The 25,478-nt window shown below is 51.4% G+C and overlaps 6 protein-coding genes across 6 annotated transcripts; 5 read left to right on the top strand and 1 right to left on the bottom strand.

The window, feature by feature from the left end:
- Positions 1–2,730: 2,730 nt before the first annotated feature.
- BROUX77_001842 (uncharacterized protein) lies at positions 2,731–7,034 on the top strand (the record flags this gene model as incomplete). Its single annotated transcript, XM_073746316.1, has 5 exons — positions 2,731–5,095; positions 5,172–5,404; positions 5,469–6,424; positions 6,486–6,674; positions 6,746–7,034. 5 exons carry the CDS (start codon positions 2,731–2,733, stop codon positions 7,032–7,034), a joined length of 4,032 nt encoding a protein of 1,343 aa, XP_073606924.1.
- Positions 7,035–8,201: 1,167 nt separating this feature from the next.
- On the top strand, positions 8,202–12,013 carry BROUX77_001841 (uncharacterized protein; the record flags this gene model as incomplete). Its single annotated transcript, XM_073746315.1, has 3 exons — positions 8,202–8,204; positions 8,322–11,670; positions 11,748–12,013. 3 exons carry the CDS (start codon positions 8,202–8,204, stop codon positions 12,011–12,013), a joined length of 3,618 nt encoding a protein of 1,205 aa, XP_073606923.1.
- A 275-nt stretch (positions 12,014–12,288) lies between these two features.
- On the bottom strand, positions 12,289–13,740 carry BROUX77_001840 (uncharacterized protein; the record flags this gene model as incomplete). The annotated part of the gene is made up of 1 exon (XM_073746314.1): positions 12,289–13,740. One exon carries the CDS (start codon positions 13,738–13,740, stop codon positions 12,289–12,291), a length of 1,452 nt encoding a protein of 483 aa, XP_073606922.1.
- A 2,434-nt stretch (positions 13,741–16,174) lies between these two features.
- On the top strand, positions 16,175–17,158 carry BROUX77_001839 (uncharacterized protein; the record flags this gene model as incomplete). Its single annotated transcript, XM_073746313.1, has 1 exon — positions 16,175–17,158. One exon carries the CDS (start codon positions 16,175–16,177, stop codon positions 17,156–17,158), a length of 984 nt encoding a protein of 327 aa, XP_073606921.1.
- A 2,570-nt stretch (positions 17,159–19,728) lies between these two features.
- On the top strand, positions 19,729–23,095 carry BROUX77_001838 (uncharacterized protein; the record flags this gene model as incomplete). The annotated part of the gene is made up of 4 exons (XM_073746311.1): positions 19,729–19,769; positions 19,830–19,885; positions 19,942–20,046; positions 20,103–23,095. 4 exons carry the CDS (start codon positions 19,729–19,731, stop codon positions 23,093–23,095), a joined length of 3,195 nt encoding a protein of 1,064 aa, XP_073606920.1.
- Positions 23,096–24,703: 1,608 nt separating this feature from the next.
- Positions 24,704–25,348, top strand: BROUX77_001837 (uncharacterized protein; the record flags this gene model as incomplete). Its single annotated transcript, XM_073746310.1, has 1 exon — positions 24,704–25,348. The coding sequence occupies one exon, from the start codon at positions 24,704–24,706 to the stop codon at positions 25,346–25,348; it is 645 nt and encodes a 214-aa protein (XP_073606919.1).
- Positions 25,349–25,478: the final 130 nt, after the last annotated feature.

Genomic DNA, 25,478 nt, shown 5'->3' with positions numbered 1-25,478 from the left:
ACAAGCTCAGTGGATGCAAATGCAAATGCAGAAGTAGAGACAGGAACCGAGATAGAAACAGCAAACACCGAACAGATCTCTCAGCTTGTTCCAGCTGCACAGGTAGAATCTGAAAGTACAGAGAGTGCGATAGAAGCTCTTGCAAGCTTTTCACGACAGGATTCTGGCGTCGAGCAACGTGGCATCGGGATGTCTCATCAGCAAACTGGAGGGTGGACTTGGCCTACGGAATAATTCAAGCACAGGGTCGACTTGTACCATCGAATGCGGGACGGATAGAAGGTTCTGAGGGAGTAGTACCTCGACTACAGGAAGCAATCTGATCCGATTCATTCCAGCAAACACATGAGAAGGATGAGACTGGCGCCAGGGAGTCAGCGCTGCTTGCCTGCCGAAGAAAAGGGAAAGAGATCGCGGCTTGTTTCTGTGCTCAGGACCTGCAGACCAAGTTCTAGAATGGGTCTTCGTTAGTTAGCTCAATAGTCAGATTATTCACATGCGCGAGGCGTCCTAGCTTAAGATTCCCGGTCTCTCAAGAATCTGCCAGTTGTTCACAGGTGAACGGCTGACTGCTGGCCGGATTGAAGTGCCAAGCGAGTGAGATGGAGCAAATGCCAAATACCATAAGGGCACACAAAGCACAGGGACAGTATCACATTTCACTTGGCTACGGCACAAGTCCAAGTATTTCCTTGCGTGATCATGGCAGCAACACAGCTGCTTACCACCGTCAAATCCCCAAGGCAATGAATGTGTGACTATTGAACGTGTATGGACTCGCACACACAGCTAGACGACAACAACATCGTCCACTTGTTCTCTCAGCTGCCAATGGACAGTCAGTCTGACATGTCAAACAAAAGCCTTGCTTGCCCTTGTCCCCCCGTCTCCAATGCTCGCTTAGCCTGTAGCTTCATGTCAGGCTGCCCATGTCCCAGTCTACAAGCTGTTTGTTTCCCTTTTGACTGATTGTCTGGTGTCTGTTCTGCTGGGATGTCTAGCGGATCATAGATAGTGCCTTGGCTGCCGCTCTGTATCGACCGTGCTTTTGCCTCCCGTCCCTCTGCGCCGCTCCTGGCTGCTCCTCATCCGTCCTCAGCGTACCCGGCCCCATGCTGAAAGAGGCCCTAGCGCTGTACATACAATGTATGTGCAAGAAAAACAAGTCCAGCGTACACTTGCTTAGCCTGTTTGACGCTTGAAGCTCCTTGAGGCAGTTCCAAGTGCGGCCCTGACAAGAAATGCAGTTCGTCCAATGCCAGGGCACAGCAGCACTAGGACACGACGGGACTAGGGTGCTATAACGCTCCAGCTTGTCTGTAAGCTCTGCCGTATTATCTCAGACAAACCGACTCTTGCCTCTTCCTTCTTGAGGCCAGCCAAGCCAGTAGCCATGAGCTGGTCTGGTCTGGTCTGTATATTGTTGGCTCGACGCACGTAGCTCGGAATTCAGGGCCCAGGAACCCCGGGATCGTTAATTTATGCAACAAGCAGTTGAGTGGGTTTGTCCTATGGACTTGCATATCATATGCATAGTTAGTTGCATACATAGACATGTAACGACACAGTTACTCTGCTACCTTGACTCTGGCTCGGTCTGTATAACCACTGCGCTGATCGGCGGGCAAAATTTGCACGGGAGAGAAAGCACACCAAGTGATCCGGGGCACGCTGGCCCCGTCAGCCCTCCTCCTCTTTCTACCTCCACATGCGGTTGTGAGGGGCCTTCTTGGCTATCCTTGGTACAGTCTCACTTGACTTGGTCCATACAAGTACTAGGCTCGGATGTTCGTGGCAAGCTTCAAACAAGGTCTAGCCTTTTTACCTCCGCCTAGCTTTGTTGATCGACTTCTATGCAGGCTACGCTATGCCTTGAAGGGGTCTTCCCTGTCCATGGCCCTCTACATTGCATGTACCGCCCATGCGGGCACCCGATTTGGTTTGGGTGCTGTAGCCTTCCGCCAGCTTCAATTCTGACAGGTCGCTTGTGCTGGTGGCTTGTGCGTGTTTTGTCCTCAAGGAGAGGTCGATACAAGTACATGACTATAACAAACTAGTTGTGTGTATAGTAGCTAACTGGTTAGTGCGCAGACATACAATGAATGGTATGGTATGGTTTGACTAACTGGTTAGCTAGCACGCTGTCTGGCTGTCTGGCTGTCTGGCTGTCTGGATGTTGTATTAGTAGTTAGTTATAGTAGTCTCTGGACGCCTCGGCTCAACCATTGCCCGTAACGCAATCCCCATCCCCAATCTCATATCAGCCTCTCAATTTCACTCTCGCAATCTCTGCTTCATCTTTGAACAAGTACTTGGCAATCTACACTGCAACCTAGCCTGCCATTTTGCTAGACTACCTGTTGCACATCAGCTTCCTAAACGGTTTTACTTGCTACCTCGAGCCTCTCCGCGTTCTTGTCTCGCACCCTCGACCGACCATCTTTGCTCTGCTGGCTCTGCTACAGGCGTGTATCCTTGAATTCTGTCCGCCATCTGTACACAACTACTTGTATTAGACACAATCCCACAGACCCAGGACTCAGGAGCTTCGGCCTCTCTAGATTTGTGCAATTCTCGGTGCTCGGTTCTTCCTTTCAAATCGCAACTGTCCTTGTGGCCTCCGTTGGCGTTGATCTGGTAGCATTCTCATTCCCTTGTTTCTCTTGTTCTCTTGGTCTCTCCCCTCCCTTTCTTTGGTTTCTTTTACCAGAAACCTCTCCCCGGATAACTATGCTTTCCTCCAATAACCCGTCTTCTGAGACTTCGAAATCATCTGCCTCCTCATCGCCCTTCTTGCACAATGGTCCTGCTGCAGCAATCGGCCCCAGATCCACCACACCGAGACTTGCGTCCTTTGAGATACCTTCGCCTGCATCCGATATGACTCCCAACTTCTCAGACTCGCCGGTCGACCTTGCGTGCTCCCCTCGCGTCTCGCCGCGGGACCCATCGTTTACTCTCAACAGAAGTATGGCGTCTAGTAGGACGGCTAGCCACGACAGCACAGTGAGCTACTTGGACCGGGAATATATTCAGGCACACGTTGATTGTCCAGACCAGACCGCGCACAACCCTTGCATACCTTTGGAAAAGTCCGCCACCAGAATAGATGAAGACACCACTTTCTACCAATCCGCCAACGAGTCCAGGTATCTCTTTCTAGGAGCGGCTGTCAATAACTTGTGTTTATCCTCGAAAAAGGCCAATGAGACTGTCGACATGTCCGTACAATCTATATCTTCAGACACAGGCTCATCAACAGAACCAACCCGTCCTTCTCCCCCTGTCTTCTCGGCAACCACCATGTCACAACCCTCTACGAACCCACTGATATTTTCCGCTTTCCGCCATCTTCCAGTGGCCGTGGCCGTGCTGGACGATACGAAATCGATTGCCTTTACTAACGATGCCATGAGCCGCCTGCTGTCCGGCACTGTTGATGCTGAGAAGTCAACCAGCCAAGCCTCGTATTATGGACTATCTCTCACGCAACTGCGCGTTTCTGGGAATGAGAATGGACAGCCTATACAAGTATCATGGGACACGATTCTAGACCATGTCGCGACGAAAAAGAAACTTCCCACAACCAGCTCCGGCGATAGCTCTGTCTCACGCTTCACCACATGCGCCATCCAAAATAACAAGCTACCGGATTTTGCGATTGACGTCATTTTTTCGCCGTTCATCGTCAAGGAACATTCCATACTAGACACTTGCAACCAGGGCTCTCGAACGGTCTCCGAAGAGTCGAGGCCTTGTGCTGGTGGATGTGTGCCATCAGACACTTTGAGCCAAGTTCATGCCACCATGATTATTACTACCTGGCTGGACGAAAGTAACCGACGCTTCTTTACTTTGACTCTGACCGAGGTTGCGCACGTTACCCAAGAGGTGCTCTCCTTGTCATCTGCCGCTTCCAGCCACAAGTCTTACGAAACTCAGTCCTCCTCCAGCCAAGACTCTGCTGACAGACCACAACACAACCCGCCGTCAATCGAGGACCCGGCTTTCTTGCAAAGGCTGGCGATGCTTAAGGATGCTCTGATCGATAACACAAACATGCCTATTGTAGGTATCTGGAAAGATGGCACCATAGCATATCCCAACAAGGCGGCACGCTCCATGTTTGGCCAGCATACTACAGACAATCGCCCCTTTTACATGACCGAATTAATAGCAGACTGGGTCCTGTGGAACGAAAAGTTCACCACACGCATACCTCCAAATGAATACCCCATGAGACTACTCATGGAAACCCTAGAGCCCTTTGAGGGAAAACGCATTGGAATGGTCAAGGATGGTCGACGGGTGGTCTACGATGTTATTGGCGAGGTCATCCGTGATCTCTCTTCCGGAGAATGTCTTGGTGGTGTTGTCAGTTACCGAGACGTAACGCAGTTGGCTGAGGACATTACTCGCTATGAAAAGTCCGACGATGAGAGGTTCCGCACCATGTGTGACTCCATGCCTCAGCTGGTGTGGGCAGTTCAGCCTGATGGCTTCCCTAATTTTTTCAATCGCCAATGGTATGAGTACACCGGCCTCACCCGCGAGGAATGCCAGCACTATCGGATCCAGGATGTTATCCATCCCGAAGATGAGGAAGAGGCTCTAGACGTGTGGGCACGCTGTCTCAAAACAGGGGAGCCCTTTCAGGCGGAATACCGGTTTTGCCGCAGGGATGGGACTTCCCGCTGGTTTTTGTCCCGCGCACTGCCATTGCGATCATCTCCCGATGGGCCAATCACGGGTTGGTTTGGCACCAGCACCGATGTCCACGAAGCTGTTATTACCAAGCGCATCACGGAGCGCACGAAAGAGCAGCTCAAGAGCGTCATGGCGCATGCAAAGGTCACGCTCTTCACGGTCGACAAGAAGCTCAACATCACAATGCTCGAGGGCGGCTTGGTTGGTCACGGCATTCCTGATGACACAGATGCGAACGGCCAAGGGTGGTTCATTGGACACAATGTGTACGAGGTGTTTGGTGGGCTGGATGAGATGCGATCCGATGCAGAGCATCTTGCCTTCTTACGCCCGATAGAAAGTGTCCTGATGGGCAATGATGCCGAGCATGTCATGGAACATAATATCAGTGAGTTGACTCAACCCAAAGGTAATCTTGCCTGGGACATTCTAAGCTAACACTTCTCTCCCCTTTTTTGTCTCAGATGGCCGTTGGTATCGTACACGATTTGTTCCCATGTACTCGTCAGAAACGACTGGTGGCCCGGTCCAAGAGGAAAGGAAGCCTCCTGTGATCGACGGTGTTATCGGAGTGATTATGGATATCACTGAGCACCATGCCGCCATCGAAGAGGAAACGAAACGGATGCAGCAGGCCGTAGCAAATGAAGAAGCTGCAAAGGAAGCCACCCGCTTGAAGAGTCAGTTTCTGGCAAATGTGAGTCTTGACGCATAACTCTAATTTGCACCATTCAACTCTAACGCACAATCTCCTCCATCAGATGTCTCACGAGTTCCGCACTCCCATCACGTGGGTTCTAGGCTATACCGACATCCTCAAAACCACGCCGATGAACATGGAACAGGAACAGATTGTTTCCACCATCCGCAACTCGGCTACCATCCTGTTGACACTGATCAATGATATTCTCGACTTCTCCAAGATTGAATCTGGTAAAATGGGGCTGGACGAGATCGACTTTGATCTATCGTCGGTTCTCCATGATGCGACAGAGATGCGCCGATTTGAGGCCAAGAACAAGCAAATAGAATTCATCACCGTCTATGCGCCTGGAATTAACCAACTCAGACTCGCTGGGGACTCAAACAGGCTGCGGCAAATCTTGAACAACATTCTTGACAACAGCATCAAATTCACCCGTGAAGGGTTCGTACTACTACGTGTCGAATACGAGTTGGAAACGACGGATTCCATCATGCTCAAGTTTATCGTCCAGGACTCGGGCGTTGGCATCGAGTTGCGCAAGCAAGACCACATCTTTGAGCCATTTCACCAGGCCGATGCTTCGACAGCACGCGAGTTTGGTGGCACGGGTCTTGGGCTGAGCATCTGCAAGAGCTTTCTGGACCTAATGCATGGCCAGATCGCCATCACTTCAGAGCATAGCCGGGGCACGACTGTGACCATCAAGATCCCGTTTCGCATAGGCGAGGCTCCGTGTGAAGAGGAAACCTGCCCTGTGTCCAACCCCATGCTGGGCTGCTATCCACGAATGCAAAACTACACCGCTGCTGCAAATGGCGGCAAGATCATGTGCCATGCGGAGATCGGGCTAAGGCTGCCGCGGCCAGCAAAGCTGCTGATCTCACAGTCAGAGAGTCTGACGTCACGAGAACGCCCGGCAAGAAATGAGTGCGTGCGTCGCAAATCGATCGCCAGCGGCAATCTGTCTCTACCACATCGCGAGAAGACTCATATTCTTCTGGTGGAGGACAAGTAAGTACACGCTGTATTGTGCGAAGTTGAAGAGGCGGTTATTAACATGTCCATTTTGCAGTCCGTTGAACGCCAAGCTTATGATTAAGCTCCTGGGCCAGATACACTTCAAGTCATGCACGCACATGGTCAACGGCAAAGAAGCACTTGATTTCATCGATAGGGCCCAGCGAGGTGTTGAGCAGAAGCCGGATCTGATTCTCATGGACTGCCAGATGCCGATTCTGGATGGTTACCAGTGCTCCAAAGCGTAAGTCGATGTTCCCACAGGCTCCAGCATTTTCGAACAGTATGTACAGATGCTGACAGTCGTCTCTTCAGGCTCCGGAACAATGAGAAGTACCGGGAATACATGCGCAATGTTCCCATTATTGCCGTCACGGCGTCAGCCGTTGCCGGCGACAAAGAGAAGTGCCTCAAGTCAGGCATGAACGACTACCTACTGAAGCCCATCACGCAGAGCCTCCTCGAGCGCTCCATTATGGGCTGGCTAACAGCGCCAAAGAGGAGGGCCGCAGCCCACGAACAGGGCAGCAGTAGCGAACAGACTGCTGCAGACCACAGCTACAGTGACGCCACAAACGATGGAATAGCGTCCACGTCGTTTTGAGCCAAGTGTGTTTTTTTGTCTTTTTGGTTGGGTTGGTTGCTTTTGCTTTACTGGGAGGCTCGCGTTCTAGGATAACCACGGGTTTTGGAGTTTTGGGCTGTGTGTATTATATGCTTCATGTTGGTCTTTTGGGTTGGTGTTTTGTCATGGGCTTTGCGATATAACAGTTGCTCGTTACTGCAAATCAGACGGATTATTGGCTGTTTCTTGATCGCAAATCTTGACAATTTCTCATGTAGGGTTATGCATCAGCAAGGGTTCGTTCAGGAGAGCTGCGTGGCCAATGACGCCACGTCGGATGCTGCGCCATCATTCCAGCTTGCTTAAACGACAGCCTGCGCCAGCTGACAGGATTGCAGACTGGGGAGCTCTCAAGCTGCAGCCATCTGGTGGCAGCTGCCGGCTGTCTTGTCAGGGCCCCGAGGCCATTAGCTACAGGCTCTAGCCGCTATAACGGTCCCCATAACAGCTGTTATAAGCTGGGGACAGGCGCCTCTGGCTTTAGGCAGCTTGGTGGCCCAGGCTCCTCTACAGCTCCTGAAAGGAGGCGTGGACACGACTTTTTTGGGCTCTCTGGGGCAGTGAGGCCAGGGCAATGCCTCTAATCCCTCCAAGGCGCCGCCGGATTGCCCTTTCCCAAGGCTCCGGAATCTTGCAGTCGTATTAAGCCTTCCCCTCCTCCCTTCCTCTTCCGCTTCTCACACATTCCCGAGTTGCTGAGCTTCATCTGCCATTGAATTCAAGGCTCTTTTCTTGCTCTGTTTTCTTGCGGACCACCAATTGGCTGTCTTTTTCCCCTTGGGCTGGCGCGATCGAACCACGCTGCGCATTTTTGGTGTCGTCAGTTTTGTCACGGACTCAATCGTCTCGGGCCTCTATTCCTTATTGTTTGAGCTACGATCCCGCATAAACTTGCTTGTTGTTTTCTGCCGTTGCTTTTCATAGAACGCCCTTTCTCGACATCGATTCGCCTGTGACGACTGCTGTCCGGCTCTTTTTTCTTTTCTTTGCTGGTGCCTCTCGTTCCGAGCCCTCCACAAGGCCGACACACCTCACGCATTGCCCGCCGAAACACGCACACATACACTTGCAAAACACGGCTACCCCTCTCTGTCTGCTCCCACTGTCTGCATCGCAGCCGACTCACATCTACACACATAGACCACCATGGTGAGTCGTCCCGGTTCCCTGTTGGCGCAATGGCCCAGCCTCTGGCCCGCTGTCGCCGCCGTGTCGTTATCGCCGGCTCCCCGCTAACTGTCTTCTCTCCTTTCTCTCCGACTGCAGGCTATTTCAAAACGTCCCAAGGATAAATCCGCGCGCAGCGGTGGGCGCGGCGGCGGCGCAGATAAGTCATCATCGCGGCCCAAAAAAGCCACGTTCGAAACCACCAAGAAGAAGGAGGTTGGTGTCACCGACTTGACACTGCTGAGCAAGGTCAGCAACGAGGCCATCAACGAAAATCTCAAGAAGCGCTTTGAAGCCCACGAAATATACACATACATTGGCCATGTGCTGGTCTCTGTCAACCCCTTCAAGGACCTCGGCATTTACACTGATACCGTGCTGGAGAGCTACATGGGCAAGAACCGCCTGGAGATGCCGCCACACGTCTTCGCCATTGCAGAATCGGCCTACTACAACATGAAAGCCTACAAGGATAACCAGTGTGTCATCATCTCGGGCGAGTCGGGTGCTGGCAAGACCGAGGCTGCCAAGCGTATCATGCAGTACATTGCCAGCGTGTCAGGCGGCTCAGGCGGCGAAATCCAGGCCATCAAGGACATGGTGCTCGCGACAAACCCGCTGCTAGAGTCGTTCGGCAACGCCAAGACCCTGCGCAATAACAACTCGTCGCGTTTCGGCAAGTATCTCCAGATCCACTTCAACCAGCAGGGCGAACCCACTGGTGCCGACATCACCAATTATCTTCTCGAAAAGTCGCGTGTTGTCAGCCAGATCAACAATGAGCGCAACTTCCACATCTTCTACCAGTTCACCAAGGGCGCCTCCGAGACATACCGCTCAACCTTTGGCATCCAGAAGCCTGAAACATATGTTTATACCAGCCAGTCCAGGTGCTACGATGTCGACGGTATTGACGACCTTGCTGAGTACAGAGATACTCTTAACGCCATGAAGATCATCGGTCTTACACAACCCGAGCAGGACCAGATCTTCCGCATGCTTTCTGCTATTCTGTGGATCGGCAACATTCAGTTCCGTGAAGACCAGAACGGTTGGGCTGAGGTTGTCGACCAGTCGGTCGTCGATTTTGTTGCTTACCTGCTAGAATGCTCTGCTCAGCAAGTCATTACCGCAATCACTATCCGTATCTTGACCCCACGCAATGGTGAAGTCATTGAATCACCTGCCAATACCACACAGGCGACATCGACACGAGATGCCCTGGCCATGGCAATCTACTATAGCTTGTTTGACTGGATCGTTGAACGTGTCAATGTGTCCCTCAAAGCTCGCCAAGAAACCACCAACAGCATTGGAATTCTCGACATCTACGGCTTCGAGATTTTCGAAAAGAACAGCTTTGAACAGCTGTGCATTAACTACGTCAACGAGAAGCTGCAGCAAATTTTCATCCAGCTGACGCTCAAGGCTGAGCAGGAGGAATACGCCCGTGAACAGATCCAATGGACACCTATCAAGTACTTTGACAACAAGATTGTGTGTGACCTTATCGAGCAGGTGCGCCCGCCCGGCATCTTTTCTGCCATGAAGGATGCCACCAAGACTGCCCATGCCGACTCTGGCGCCTGTGATCGCACCTTTATGCAGGCAATCAATGGCATGTCTAACCAACACCTGACGCCCCGCCAAGGAAATTTCATCATCAAGCACTATGCCGGTGATGTGAGCTACAGTGTTGACGGCATTACCGACAAGAACAAGGACCAGCTTCTCAAGGGTCTTCTTAACCTGCTCCAGGTCAGCGGCAACCAATTTATCCACACGCTGTTCCCCAACCAGGTTGACCAAGACAACCGTCGCCAGCCGCCATCTGCTGGTGATCGTATCAAGACAAGCGCGAACGCTTTGGTTGAAACATTGATGAAATGCCAGCCGTCATACATTCGTACCATCAAGCCCAATGAAAACAAGTCTCCATCAGAGTACAATGGCGCAAATGTGCTGCATCAGATCAAGTATCTTGGTCTGCAAGAAAACGTGCGTATCCGCCGAGCAGGTTTTGCCTATCGTCAAACCTTTGAAAAGTTTGTTGAGCGCTTCTTCCTACTGTCGCCTGCCACCTCTTACGCTGGTGAGTACACATGGACTGGGTCTTATGACGCTGCGACAAAGGAGATCCTTAAAGATACTAGCATTCCCAAGGAAGAGTGGCAGCTGGGCACCACAAAGGCCTTTGTCAAGTCTCCCGAGACCCTCTTTGCCCTTGAGACTATGCGTGATAGATACTGGCACAACATGGCCACACGTATCCAGCGCATGTGGCGAGGATACCTGGCGTACAGAGCAGAGGCAGCCACTCGCATCCAGCGCGTCTGGCGCAAGAAGCGCACTGGCGCCGAGTTCTTGCAACTCCGTGACCAGGGGCACCGTATTCTGGGCGGTCGCAAGGAACGCCGTCGCATGAGTATACTAGGCTCTCGTCGTTTCCTTGGTGATTACCTGGGTTTCAACAGCTCGTCGGGACCTGGCGCTCATATGCGTAAGACAGTCGGAATATCGTCTAGTGAAAAGGCCTTTTTTTCATGCCGTGGTGAGATTCTTGAGCACAAGTTTGGTCGTTCTAGCAAGCCAAGTCCACGCACTATTGTTGTTACCAATAGCAAGTTCTACGTCATCGCGCAGCTCCTCGTAAATGGCCAAGCACAAATCGTCATTGAGCGACAAGTACCACTGTCAAGTATCAAGTTCATTGGCCTATCGACTTCACGTGATGATTGGTTCTCGCTCGGTGTTGGTTCCCCACAGGAACCTGATCCGTTGCTCAACTGCGTGCTAAAGACCGAGATGCTCACGCAGATGCAACGTGCCTTGCCCGGCCTCAATGTGAAGATTGCGGATAGTATTGAGTACGCCAAAAAGCCTGGTAAGATGCAGGCTGTCAAGGTGCTCAAGGACTCACAGATGTCTGTGGATTACTACAAGAGTGGTGCCATCCACACCCAGCCCGGCGAGTCTCCCAATTCCGTGTCCCGGCCCACACCAAAGGGCAAACCTGTGGCCCCGCGACCTATTACGCGCGGAAAACTCATTCGCCCTGGCGGACCCGGTGGCCGGCCCTCACGACTTACTGGCAACCGCAACACAAAGCCGCGTGCTGGAGGATTCCCAAGCGCACAAACGCCAGCTGCTGTTGCCGCTTCTATTCCGACTCCCCGCGCCACACCGGCAGCAGCAGCCAACCCTGTTCCATCGGCAATTGGCGGTGCGTTGCCCATACAGCAAAAGCGTCGGCCAGTTTCAGTGGCTGCCGCAGCCACGCCTCAAGCGTCTACTGGCGGTAGACAACCACCTCCGCCACCTCCGGCAGCACCCGCTGCTAAGCCCAAGATGATGGCGAAGGTGTTGTACGACTTCAGTAGCGAGAAGGAGAACGAGTTGACAGTGCGCGCCGGTGATATGATTGAGATTGTGCAGAAGGAAAACAATGGTAAGTCATCGCATTATCAAGCTAATTTACATAACTCTGTTGGTCGTTTTAAGCTAACAACTCTCTTCCCGCTACAGGTTGGTGGCTTGGAAAAACAGCCCAGGCCCAAGCCTGGGTCCCATCTGCCTACGTCGAGGAGGTCGCCGCCCCGCCACCAAAGCCCAACGGTCGCAAGCCTCCGCCGGCGCCACCCGCCAAGCGGCCCGTGGCAGCTGGGCGCAACGGACCGGTGGCCAACGCAGGAAGTACCGGCACGGCCAATATTGGCGGCCTGGCTGATGCCCTCTTGGCGCGCAAGCAGGCGATGCAGAATAAGCGTGACGATGACGATGATGATTGGTAAAGAAGTGAGTGCAGTTAGGCTGTGGCTGTTATTTGGTTTTTTTCTCTCACGCTACGGGCTCCTCCTTTTTTTTCTGTTCAGACTCTTTGTGTTTCTTGATTGATGTCGTTTACGTGTGTATGTTGTTGACTTCACTGAGTTCCTTTTTTACGTACCTTTTTTTTTTCTCGTCCATTCTGCATTTCTTTTGCGTATATCATGTCCTTGAATAATACGACAGGTTACAGTCTATGTAAACAGAAAAAAAGCCCCCCTCTGTTCGTGTATGTCTCAACCTAATCGTCCTCGGTCTCGGCAGCCTTTGCTTTTCGTCGCCGAATCAGCTCGCCGAGCGGGATGTCATCGTCGCTGTTCTCCTCAACGCCGAAGTCATCCAATGCATCACCGTCGTTGTTTCGCCAGCTCGGCGGCGGCCCATCGAATAGCTCGTAGTCTGAGTCCTCGTCACTATGTGCTTCGCGTGCCGCTGCAGCGGCTGCAGCGGCGGACGTGGACAGTGAGGAAGGATCGCGTTCGTCGGGCTCATCGTACAGAGCTAGAAGATCCGTGTCCTCGTCGACCTCGCCCAATATACGACCACTCTCAGGGCCTGCGGGCATAGCCCAGCGCCGGCGGTCTACCAGCTGGCGCTCGCGGAACGCCTCCTTTTGCTGCTCGACGGAGCTCCAGCGCAGGATGGCTGCGTCGTCGGTGTCAGCGCCGGCGCTGCCGGTCGGTAGCTTGCTGGAGGGCCAAGTGCCGTTGTGCGTCTTGCGTGCGGGGTCTGGCGGGGGCCACATGCCTAGACGCTGGTTGAAGCCGTTCTCGGGATACTCCCAGCCGAGTCCGCGGCCGGCGCGGCCGAGCCGTGGTGTGCGCCCAAATGGGAACAGCCACAGCAGCGGGTTGTAGGAGCTCATGCCCTCGGCCAAGTTGGTGAAGAAGTCGATGTCGTAGGGGAACTCAACGTGCTGCACGCGCACCTTGTCGCCGTCGTCGGTTGGCCACCAGCCAGGACCCTTGGCTAGCACGGCCGTATGACGGTCGCGCTGCCAGCCCTCAATCATGGTTTCGTTGAGCAGCCAGCCGCGCGCTGTGGTGAACAGGATGATGGCTAGCGCAAGCGCTGTAAAGGCTGTGACGATGCTGACGAGCGCCAGGCCGACGAGCACCGGCACCGACGGTCCCAGGTAAGCCGGCTGGTCGCGCAGTTCCCAGACGCCCGCTGCGCGCTTGTATACGAGCCGCAGCAGTGCGGCTAGCCCGACGTTTGCCGATAGCAAAAAGCGCACAAAGTGTGGATATGTCCGCAGGGAGACGCAGTTACCAGTCCACGGGCAGTGGTGGTCCATGCGGGGGATGCAGCGGCCGCACAGTTTGCAATGGTGGGCTCGCGGCGGCTTGGGCCGGTCGCATTTGTGGCACCAGCGCGTGCCTGGCGGGCGTGGGAAAGCGGCCCAGTCGGGGTCGCGCTCGCCGGAGAGCTCAGAGGGCGAGAGCCCGTAATCGAAGCGGCCCGGGTCGGTGCTGCATGTCTTGTAGTAGGTCCAGAGGATCAGGGCGGCCAGGCCGTTGATGTAGCGCGTTTCGAAGCGTGTGAGCGGGCCGGGGGCGAGGTAGTCGTCGGAGTCAGGGTCAGCGGACCAGGCAAAGAGGTATTGCGGCACGATGGTCAGGAAGGTGATCAAGACGCAGACGAAGGGGACGACGAGTCGCTGCAGGCCAGGGACGGCAAGGAGACCAGCCATGGTGGTTTATGCAGGGCCAGTGTTTGGCAGATGAGACACTATATGACAGATATATGATGCAGAGATCTAAAGAATAGTCAGGAAGAGTTATGAATGCCGTCGGAATTATCAGCACCACTTAGTGGCCTCGTGTCATGATGAAGGTAAGAGGACGCTCGGAGAGCTGAAGCGAAGCTAGAGCTTCCCTGTGGGAAAGCTTCGACATTGTTTAACTCCTTGTGGCTATATTATAGTTGGTAAAGTGGGTCTATGGTTGGTAATCACAACTTTAGTCTTGTGCTAGTTAGTTACACATAGCTAGTTACATGAACTTCAACAAGCAGTTAGTTAATCAACTATGGATGACTACTTGAACCTATTTGTATGCTTTCGAGTGATGAACACAAACGGAGCTATATTAAACTATAGTCCACGTTCAAATAGTTGTGTATATGCTGATCCAACAGTCTTACGTCATTGGACGGTACCAAGGCATGGCTTTTGGCAGTGTGCACATACACGATGGATTATCAAAAAGCAGCCGAAGCTTAGCCGCAGTAAGATGGAGAATGATTGGCCCCTTCACTTACACTAACATCGTCTAATGATGTTACTGTGTAGGGTCGGAAGAGACAGATAGCGAAAATAGTGAATGGAAGAAGTAAGAAGTCGAATGAAGCAGTAGAACAGAGAGTGTGTGTGGCTTCGTAGATTGACGTGAAATTGAATTCTGACTAAGAAAGGTGATCTGTGTTTCAAGCGATAAAAGGCAGGCTGCTTTGTACGTAGTGTTTGCGAGATGGGAAAAACTAGAGTGACAACGGCAAGTATTCTCGTGTCAAATGTGATGGGCCTTTCCCCCACAGATTGTGGCTCTTTCTTTCCGGCGTTCCATATTGTTGAGCCATAGGCCATGTCGCGGGCAGTCCCTTTGAAATCCACCATGATTGCTCAAAATAGCCCCTAACTATTGCTTATACTGGAATATAACAGGAGTGAGACATGATGGCTGCCACTTTATCTCCTTACGTTGTGGAGTGTTCGAGAGTTTGGCTAACCTCCAACCATTCATCGCATGCCGCAAGACTTTTTCATGTGTTGATCTCATGCAGGTTGGACGACAATATTCGTCATAATTCATATCGTTCCCAGGCCGACAGAGCTGAACCGGGACCAGTACCAGTCAAGTTTCCAGAGCCTGGTAGTTGAAATTCTGGCAAGTTATAGCAGTGTGTAACATTCAAGCAGTCGCTATGAGACTTAATCTTTCGGGTATACGTCTAGGCTTGCGTCTCGGGACGAGCCTTAGCTGCAAATTTGAGATTGCTTTTCGGCAAAAATCCGAACTGACATCGGCCCAGGCCGTGTTCCACCTTTGCTGATTTAGTCAAGTCTTCCTTGATAAAATCCAACGAACGCTAAAAGAGATTGTATGGAGGACACCACGTTCAAGCTGTAGCAATTTACAAGGCAAGCCTGCGTTAAACAAGCTTGGAACTTTGCGCCCCTTGGCCGATATCCAGCGCTTTCTTGAATAGCTGAAATATGTGAAGAAGCTGAGCCATTGCATGAACTAGTTACATGGTTAGCTAGTTAATGCTACAGAACTTTTGCCTTGGTTGGCGAAATCTATGTTCGGCAATTTTCATGACACAGCGAGATATAAAGCCTAGGCTCGTTGTCATGGACGCATGAGTCCGTGTGCCATCCTCTACCGCTGAGCATTTTTAGAAATCATGCACAACTAACATGGCTGCAAAACTAAATGCCAAGATGACGTTTTCGTTTGGACGATGTAAACGGTCGTTCTTGGCGATGAACCAAGCCGCTGGGTAGATTGTATTTAGGCTATAAGAACATCGACGATTCATACTACTCAGACAGCGGTTATGGGGGTCCTTGATAGAAGGCCATTTTCTTTCAATTACAGAACCAACAGATAAGGGCTTCATTGTAACTATCGGACATCACAACATCTTACACTTTCTATCTATTGATCTCTATCTCGTCTATGACGCATTGTCCACTTGTTGAACCACTCGGGGCCAATGTGGAGCACAACACAAATTACCCAGCTTCATTACTACCTAGATTTCGTATGGTTAACACCTACGCACCATCTGGAGATACTGAACCCCACGTCTCGCAACCTTTTTTTTTTTTTTTTGAATAATCCTAGACTAATATAGGTCTAGAAGCTTTCCATTGTGACGCTATGAAGTAAGTTACCGTACAATCGCATGATTTTCAACATCCACTATCCGCCTGAAAGAATGGCGAAGTCCAAACTCAGTGATTCAAAATGAAGGCTACGAGCGACATATTCAAACTGAAGAGTGCCAGGCTATTTTCAACTAACGGATTTCTTTAACCTTCATGGCGCCATTCTCTTTCTTGTCCTCACTGTTGTTTCTTTATCTTCATCACCGCCACTGGTTTTGCCTACACCCTTAATATGCGGGCTTCCTTCCTCGCGACTTTGGCCTGGGCCACTTTAATTCAGGCTGGCTGCTTCAGAGGCATATGCTCCACCAACAGCTTCGACCTCACAATAACTCCCAATCCTGATTGGATGCAAAGGCTTCCTGACGACGTCGAGATCTCGGCCCTTAGCATTCCTGGAACCCATGACTCCATGACCTTTTTCCTTGGGGGCAAGGATAAATACGACAAAAACCAATGCCAGAATGCCAATCTCAAGCAACAACTAGAGAGTGGAATCAGGTACATAGATATCAGTGCCCGGCGAGACCACTCTGAAATCAGAGGCTACGCTGGTAATGACCTAATCTTCAAGTACCTCGGCGATGTGCTTTTAACTATAATGGACTTCCTGGACGAGCACCCGGGTGAGGGTCTAATCATGCGCTTGCACAGAGACTCTTGGCCGATTGACAATTACCGGAGCTTCGAGAGAGTCATCGCATCAAAATACTTAGCCAGCAACAGCCCTCTTTGCCAGCGAGTGAGGAAGCATCTGTACACCCACAAAATTGATGGACAGTATAAACTCCCCAAGCTGGGTGGCCTTCGTGGCAAGGTGCTAATCTTGCAGGACTTCTCCACAACGACCCCTGGCCGCTTCGGTATCCCATGGAAGTCGGACACTATGGTTGTCTCAGACTGGAAGGTCGCGACAAAGTTTTTTGGTTTGAGCGCCAAGTGGGAGGCTGTTGAGTCGAGCCTCATGCAAGCCAATATTGAGTCCAAGAACAAGCTTCACATTACCCACAACAGCATCAATCATGGTATTGACCCCCACGAGGCTGCCGGTGGTCCGATGGAAAATAAACAGGGCATGAATGATCGTCTTGCCGACTTTTTGGAACTGGGAGTCACCACTCGGATTGGAATTGTTGTCATGGACTTCCCCGGAGATCACCTGGCCCAGCAAATCATCAAAATGAACACTCCGCCGTATGCCCCAAGCTCACATTGAAAAGGGTTTTCATGAGCCATTTGTTGGTTTTTTCTTTTGTCTAGTAATAACGTTAGAATACACTTTTCATTCTGAAGCAAACATACCCTTGCCAGCCTGTCAACTACGGCGAATCTATTGCCGGGTGCTAAGGGATAACAGATGGATTTTGGAGAAACTGAAGACCAGAACCCCTTGGCCACACATTACACCTACTACGTGGTCCTCCCTTGATAAGCTGTCGTACCGCTACATAATGTACTATTGGATAACTTAGTTTTTGGAGCGCATTCGCTGTGTTTAATCTTGATGATGTTTGAATGTATCGAGCCTACTGTCCATTGTTCCATTCCGCAGTGTCCTTAGTGTAGCCCTCGACAATTGCGGAATCCCCCTATCTGATATGGCATAGTCTCTGCGCTGAAGAACGGAAGCCCTTGACAATCAATTTCTAAATAAAGAGTTCCTGTAATGGCAAGCTAATATGGGTACTGGTTTTCTGGCACTCACATATTGTGTGTCACGCAAAGAGTTGGGTTAGATACCTGATATGAGTCTGTACTACCATGACACCAGGGCGGCTCGTCCGATATATTTCAACGATATGTCATCTACTGATGGCACAAATACCAGTTGAAAAACAAAGCATATGTTACAGTTACAGTCTCTGTGAAGTAGTCAAATATACACATTGACTTCAAACCGGTGACAACTATCCACATACATGAAGGGTACTCTATTCTGTGGGAGTATCTGTAGGGTAATACTTCAGGGCGAACGTCAATGTTGTCTGGCAATGATTCACTGAGGCTTTATTTGGAAACCCGAGGTTTTGAAGACAGATGTCATCTCAAGGTATCTTGTAACAGTTATTTGAGCAGTAATGGCAATGTTTCCATTGCACTATTGTGAATTATCCTGTGAGGGTCCCCGTGACATCCTCACCTCATTAGGCCTTGTAAGCCTGATAAAACAAAACGGTAAGAAAGTCGTGATAGCTACCGATCTGGCTCGGTGTCAATAGGATAACGTAGCAATCACATTTCGGAGTGATGACACATTGCGCCACAGCTGTAAGTTACCCCTGGCGAGCCATCACTGATCTCCGTTTTTACGCCCGGCCTTTCGATGCTGCAAGTGATACACGAGTATTCTGTTGTTTGAGGCGGTCGCTGGGCTACCTTTTTCCGTCTTGTTGTTTTGTTTAGTTTGTTTTTTGGAGGTGAGGGCGAATAAATTGGTAAATCCTCAAACTCTTCTTGCTTGCCCGAAACCATGATTTCTTGTCCCCGGTGTGGTTATTATTATTATTATTATTACGTTTAACGTCTGTCTGTGGGTCACGTGGGCCCGACCCTATTGGATCGTTAGACGTCGAGGCACCCTAGGGTCCTCGAAAATCCCTCCAAGATGAAGGTCCGGAAAACAAAGGAAAAGTCATGTGGTACATCTACCCCGGGAAAAGAGGAAAAACCGGTCGGAACTGGGGAGCGGAAGGGGACTCGAGCAGCGCTATCCCGGCTGAGCTTTCTCTCCTACCGTCCGCCAAAACAAGGCTACAGGCTACAGGCTACAGGCTACAGGCTACAGGCTACAGGCTACAGGCTACAGGCTACAGGCTACAGGCTACGGGCAAATATCTACGAAGAATTTTGTTTCCTCGACAAACCTGCGGAAGTCATGTGCGCCCTGCTTCGTGGTTAGGGCATCGTCGATCGTCGAGTGCATGGGCCTCCTGGCGAAGACCTCCGGCAGATGTTTGCCTTTCCAACAGAAGAAGAAGTGGAGGGGGTCTTTGCGTTTCCCACATGAGCAAGTGGCTTTGAAGTTGGCGTGGTTCATACGCTCGTGGTATTCTTCAAAGTCCCCGTGGTGGGAACGAGCAGCGAGCAGCCAGCCAAGAGTCCTTCTGGGCATTGTCAGTTCGAATGGGTCCTTCTGGGCATTGTCAGTTCGAATGGGGCCTTCAGGGCCGCCGTGAGCCCGAGGTCCTTGTATGACGTGGGGGCTGATACAGCCCACCATTCTGCATACGCAACGCGTAGCCTTTCGCGTGCCACACGGTGAACGTGGGTCCCCGGTGTGGTGTGTTGTGAGATGTTGGTCGGTCTGTTCTACACGTGACCGGCAGTCACGCTCCGTAATTGTACCCTTGAACCCTTACCTCAACTCTAATGGTCTCGGGCTAAAATACCCCCTGGGCTAAGCCTCACAAAATCACGGCCACGACGGCATTCGAACACTGCCTCTAGGGTTTGCAGAAAGGTCACTTCTTGTAACCTCTTCTGGGCCTCCTGTCGAAACATCGCCTGCTGTTTTGTTTTTCTCTTGACCGACACACTCCCTTTCTTCGTTTTTATCGCTCCTTTCCACCGACGCGAAGCTTCTGGCTCTTGCTGTCCAAAGCGAACACTGCTTGGCGACTTACTTCCTCTGTGAGCGTGTTCGACGACTAGCCTTCAAGCCAACTTTACCATCACTCATCACTGTCTTCATTTGCTTTGCGAGCCCTCATGCTTCACATAAGCTTTACGTCTTGTTCTATATAGACCCTCAGGTCTTATCATTTTCTCTCTTCGCATATCTTCGCCATGTCATCAATAAATACCCGACTGGCCTTCGTGTCACTATGGTGAGGCTTGTATCAGTCTACAATGCTTTCTTAGAGACCCCCAACTGACACTAGTTAAAGTGGTTTAACTTCCTATATATGGACATCTAACACGCTGACCAAGTATGCGGCGTTGGGTAAGTCCCAGCCGAGTCTAACACACCTTTAGCTAATCACTAACAGCTCCCATCAGATGATCCCCAGACTACCCTCGCGGTATCTCTTTTACTGGCGTCTGGTGTTCTTCGCCTGATTAGCTTCAATATAGGCCGGTTCCCAGGCTCTGGAGGCCAAGCCCGTAAGGCAGACCACCAATAAACACTCTCGTGCAATTGTACTGACAGCTTTCCCAAGATGACCCTGGCTCTATCAGGAAAATCAAAGTCAAGTTGGCAAAGACCGATCAGCCAGAGACTCCCCTACTCATGGGTGCTCCGAAAAGGCCTTCGCCTTACTTTCAGCATGTTCTCGTTGGTTGCATCGTTTTTAGAGCCATTACTTTCCACATGATTAACAGCAAACAACAATGCTCATCTCCAGGTATCGAACCTCTATTTGGCTTGCTAGTTTCGCTCTATGACTTCATCTACAAGCCCACAGCTCCGCCCCCTGAGCTTGATGGCCCTGAGGATATGTGGGCGAGTGTGTGGGATGATTTTGTCTTTTACTTGAAAACAACACCAATGGCCGGCTTGATAACTATGTCTGTGATCAGCCTGAGCACATACATCACCACGTCTCATACAATTTCCAGCACCTACTTTTGCTCATCGGTAACCGACGGGGTTTCATCGACTGTTTCCCTACAACTTTTTGGTCTTATTCTCGATACTACGTGTGCTATATTGATGTGGAGAATTCTATGGTGGGCTAAAACCGCCAAAGTCCGTCTTCGCATTCTCTCGCATGCATTGTTTGTCACCGCGCTGGGGTGTGTTATTGTGATGGCTCCCTCCAAGTATTCTACTGGTGCAGCTCCATACATTGTATTACCTGGAACAGCTATTCATGATGGCTTGACTCTAGCGCTCTGGCTGATATCCTTCTGCCACATCCTATGTGAAGTATCGCTGATTACAGCACCTACTTTAGTCGTGGCCTCGGTTGGAATATCAGCTGGCGTGGTCAACATTTCAAAGCTCGGTTCATGGATGCAGATATCGCGATTTGTGAGTGTCTGCCCGTTATTATTTATCTTGGTGGCCCTGATCTTCCAAACGGCTACCATGGAGCACAACATGCTCTCCTTTTCCAGTCGATTTACTATTTACCTCTTCCTGTTGACCTCCATCTCTACATGCTTGGTTCTGTCCCTCTTCAGTACTGAACCCTTTAGTCACCACCCGCTCAAGAGAATTATCTACGAGCGTCGCGTCGAAAACGACCGCTGGCTTATCTACGCACGCACAAGCAAGTTCCTGCGTGTTGCCGTCTCAGAGTATAAACACAGATACAGTCGCGATCCTCCTCGTGGCTTTTCTGACTGGTTTTCTTGGGCCATGGATCACAATGCTGCCGTCATTGACAGATACGATCAAATCTCTTCTGACCTGGAGCCGTTCTGGCGTATTCCAGCCGCCGAACTTCGGGCTCGTACTGAAGAACTAGGTAAAGACCCTGGTGTTGTTCTTGTTAACATCAAGGGCCCTCATGTAACCGCCAATTTGCCGAGCGGTGTTGAGATTCCTGAGCTTGATGAGCTGATTTCTATTATATCTGAGTTTGCTGAACACCTACCTGATCTGAAATTCGCTGTCAATTTGGCTGGCCACCCTCGTGTTCTTCCAGTCGGTTCTGAGCGAGTTTACCCAACCCCACTGCCCCCGACTATCTCAAAACGGTTTGGAGTCATGAACGACATCAATGGCACGGAGATTTCTAAGCAAAAGACTTATTTCCATGGTCCACATGAATGGGCAGAGTCTGAGGCGTCCTACTTTCGCCGAATGTATGCTGAAGCTTGCCCAATGGGCTCGCCCGTGTATAGAGGTATCAACCACATGGTTTCTGACCATTGCACGTCGTGTGAAAGTGCCCACAGCACAGATCGGACTCAGTTTCCTGATGAGTGGGACCAAGCATTAAAGACATGCCTGCAACCAGACTTGATGCATCTTCATTCGTTCTTTTCGCATTCGCCTGCCTCGCATCGCGTGTACTCACGGCTCATGCCGTTATTTGGAAAGACCAAGATTGGACCCTTTGGTGATATTCTAATGCCCTTTGATAAAACGCCCCTTGCCAATTTTGATTCGGAGCGCATCTTTGAGCACCGCCAGTCGTGGCTCTTTTGGCGTGGATATTTCACAGAGGTTGCTGCTTTGCAGTCAAGCCATGTTTCACCTCTCGGCAGCGAATCCTTCGTCCGCGAGCAGGCTTTCCATGCAGATCTTCAGCATCGCGCCGTATACTTGGTCAACAATGCCTCATCGTCGCAGATGACAACCTTGATTGTCCCCAAAAAGCAGAAAAAACAAAGAAAATCTAAGCGCAAGTCGAAGGAAAAGTCCAGGCCCGAAACCCAGTTCATCTACAAGCATATGAGCACTCACACACTTAATGGCGCGCTTCCTTTTGACATTGGCTTCCAAGATTCTTCGCCAATCTGCAGCGAGTCCCAGCCCCAGACAAAGGGCCTAGCTGACTGTACACGAGCCGAAGCTGAATTTGGCACACGGTCCGCTGCTGAAGCACTAGATAATCGCTACGTGTTCCTACCCGATAACCCTCTCGGACCGGCCCCTGAGACGTTACAGACGCTTCACTCGGGAAGCGTGCCGTTCGTCAGCACCGTTTTCCGCCAGTGGTGGACTGAGCGCGTACATCCGTGGGTACACTTTGTGCCAATTGACCCTCGCCTACAAGCACTCCATAGCACGCTGGCCTACTTCACCGGTGTAACTATTCCAGCAAAGGGACATACCTACGCGCCTGAGCGGTCACCGAAGAAAGATTCAGACGATATCAATCTTCAGAGCCAAGATCAAGGCCACGCCGAACATCATAAGCGCAGCAATGCGCACAAGATTGAGCCCGAAGGCAAAGGTGTGGCTTGGGGTGGTCTGAACCTCGTGACTGATCCAGGCGCTGGGACAGCGGCAGCTCCACATGACGACGCAGATGCCAATGAAGATGCGGACTCTCAGGCCAATGCCGACAAATACGAGGTCAAGATGGATGCTGCAGAGGCAGATGCCAAGTGGATTGCCCTCGAAGGTCGCAGCTGGGCGCACAAGGCGCTGCGGAGAGAAGATGCCGGTGTGTACTTGTACAGGCTACTTTTAGAGTGGGGACGACTTGTCAGCGATGATCGTGATGAGGCGGTGGATATCGCAGAAGGGTCGTGATTAACGAAATACTATTTGCTTGTTTGTCTTGAACTACCGGTACTGTTAAGATTTTGTATGTGTCTCACCATATATCATGGTGATAATTTATTAGGGATGTATGTATGTGTGCACATATTCTAGGGTTGATCTGCATGGGCCGCCAACTTTAATTGGCGTTTGCGAAGCAAGTGACATATTATGAGATGGTGAACAGGATTACCGTGCTTGGGAATGATGTGATCACATAGCTAGATTATGAAGCTTTACTTGACAATGCCAAAGTCAAGAACTCGAAACATAGAACCATGTAACTAACTAACTGCACCCGTTTTTTTTTTTTTTTTTTTTTTTTTTCCACTACTCGCATGGAACCTGGTTACTGCACCCGTTGATGTAGTTAGAAGAACACAAACACTCCTTTCGCACGAGTCCCCCACAACAGGCGTCCTCCCTGTCGGGTTGATATTGGGCTCGTTTTGGATGGGTCTCGACCACCGGGCTTCCCCTCTTCTGTGCAGCCAGCAAGCAGCAATGCTGCAGTCAGCTGTGCAGTAGGCTCCGCGGATGCTTCCACGCTGCTGAGCCGAGCACTGGACTGAAATTGCGGCTTGATCGGGCATGGTGGTGCAGCAGTGGGGGCGGGGCAGAGGAAGAGGGAGAGGGGAAGAAGAGCAGGGGACGGTGGTTATGTGGGGAGCAGAGGCGAGAGGGAGCAGAATATTTTGGAATTCGATGTGCTTCTAGACATACCGTCTGTCTCAGTTTTGTTCTGCCTCAGTGTAAGACAGGACAGCAAGAAGCGATGGGGCGGAGAGGGACTGCGTCTTAACCCTATCCAAGCAAAACCCTCGACCGGGCCCCCGGCTCCTGTCGGGCCTTTGTCTGTTCTCGTTCAGGAAGGAAACTGCCCGGGTCGCGGGCGCTTGTTTGTCGGGGCTTCTACGTGGTGCTGGCATGGCCCTGCCGGTTTTAGCGGGCGATTGCTTGTTTTTTTTGCGTCGTTCTTTCTTTGTTGCATGACAACCCCACACTTTTTGTGCTATTTTTTTTTTCACTTGCTTCCCGATTTTGAAGCTGTGAATTTTGTACTGGGATACAATTGGCTGTTGTGCGCTCTATTTCTTCAGCATTTTGGGTTTATGTAATTCTTTTATTTTGAATTCTTTTCCTCATCCTTGGAAAATATCCAAGCCCGTCTTCAACGCTTGTCCGCCACGCGAAACGAAAGCTTCGGCCTTGGGTGTTGCTTCACCTTAACGGCAATTCCTTTTTATCCTCTCGTCTGCCCTGATTGCCGTTCTGGGATCGGTGGACTTTTGGTGGCGTTCGGACTTTCACGACAGAAACAAAACTGCTGGCCATTGTTCGCGGTTGAGCTGTTGAGAAGCACTGGACGAGCTTCTGTGTGCATTTTTTGCCTTTGCTTGTGCTTGGCTCCATCTTTGATGCTGCAATAACCAACAGAACGCTTTTCTGGAGACCATCCAAGTCGCTCTTCCAGAATAGCGGCCTTCTCATCGCCTACCCCTTCGCCGGCAAAGCTCCCCCGCCTGACGAAAAGCCCCGAAAAAGCTCCTTCTCGAAAGCCAAAACGCCAGTCATACTCCGACTCCCAATTCGCCCACTATGCACCCCGCCCCAAGTCTGCACGAGGCTCCGCCGAAGCACGAGGAGCGCCCCTCGGCACCCAATTCGCAGACCCCGTCTCCGCCGTCCGGAGGCCCTCCGTCGCAGACCCCGCAGACAAATGCGCCAGGCACTCCGCCGGTGATACAAGGCCCGTCCCAGCTACAGTCCCAGTCTGATCCTTCGCCAATGCCAAAGGAGTCTGGAGTCACCACCTCCGCGATTACTCCTGCGTCAGTTGCTGCCGCTGCCGCCGCCGCCGCCGCCGCCGTGGCTGTGGCTGCTACATTGCCCTCGGTTTCTAGCCCACCAGCAGGCGTGGGAACCGGTCCCGGACTGGGGCTCGGGCTTGGACTGGGAGCATTGCCGGTGCAGTCAGCGCAACAGGAACACTCTCAGCAGCAGCTCCAGCACCAACCGCACCTTCACCAACTTCAGCACCAGCTCCAGCAACAGATTCACCAGCAAGCTCCATCGCAGCTGCCACAGCTACAGACGACCGCCCATCATGCGCATCAACACCAACACCCGAGCCAACAGACGCAAGCTCAAGCTCAAGCTCAAGCTCAGGTGCAGACCCAGCCACACTTGACTCAAATATCCATGACCGCTGAGTCCACTTCTTCATCGTATAGCTCACCTTAGCCCCCTTCCACTTCACCTTAATCCCCGCTATGGACTCTATTTTCACCCCGGCCCCCGGCCCCCGCCCACGCCCACACATCTGCCTTTCTGCCCACACTCACTCCTCCTAATATGACTATCTTGTCCTTGT

Source organism: Berkeleyomyces rouxiae (assembly GCF_048999995.1).
Source record: "Berkeleyomyces rouxiae strain 22BRR77 chromosome Unknown BrBRR77_ptg000002l, whole genome shotgun sequence".
Lineage (NCBI taxonomy): Eukaryota > Fungi > Ascomycota > Sordariomycetes > Microascales > Ceratocystidaceae > Berkeleyomyces > Berkeleyomyces rouxiae.
This window is presented reverse-complemented; position numbering and strand designations above follow the sequence as displayed.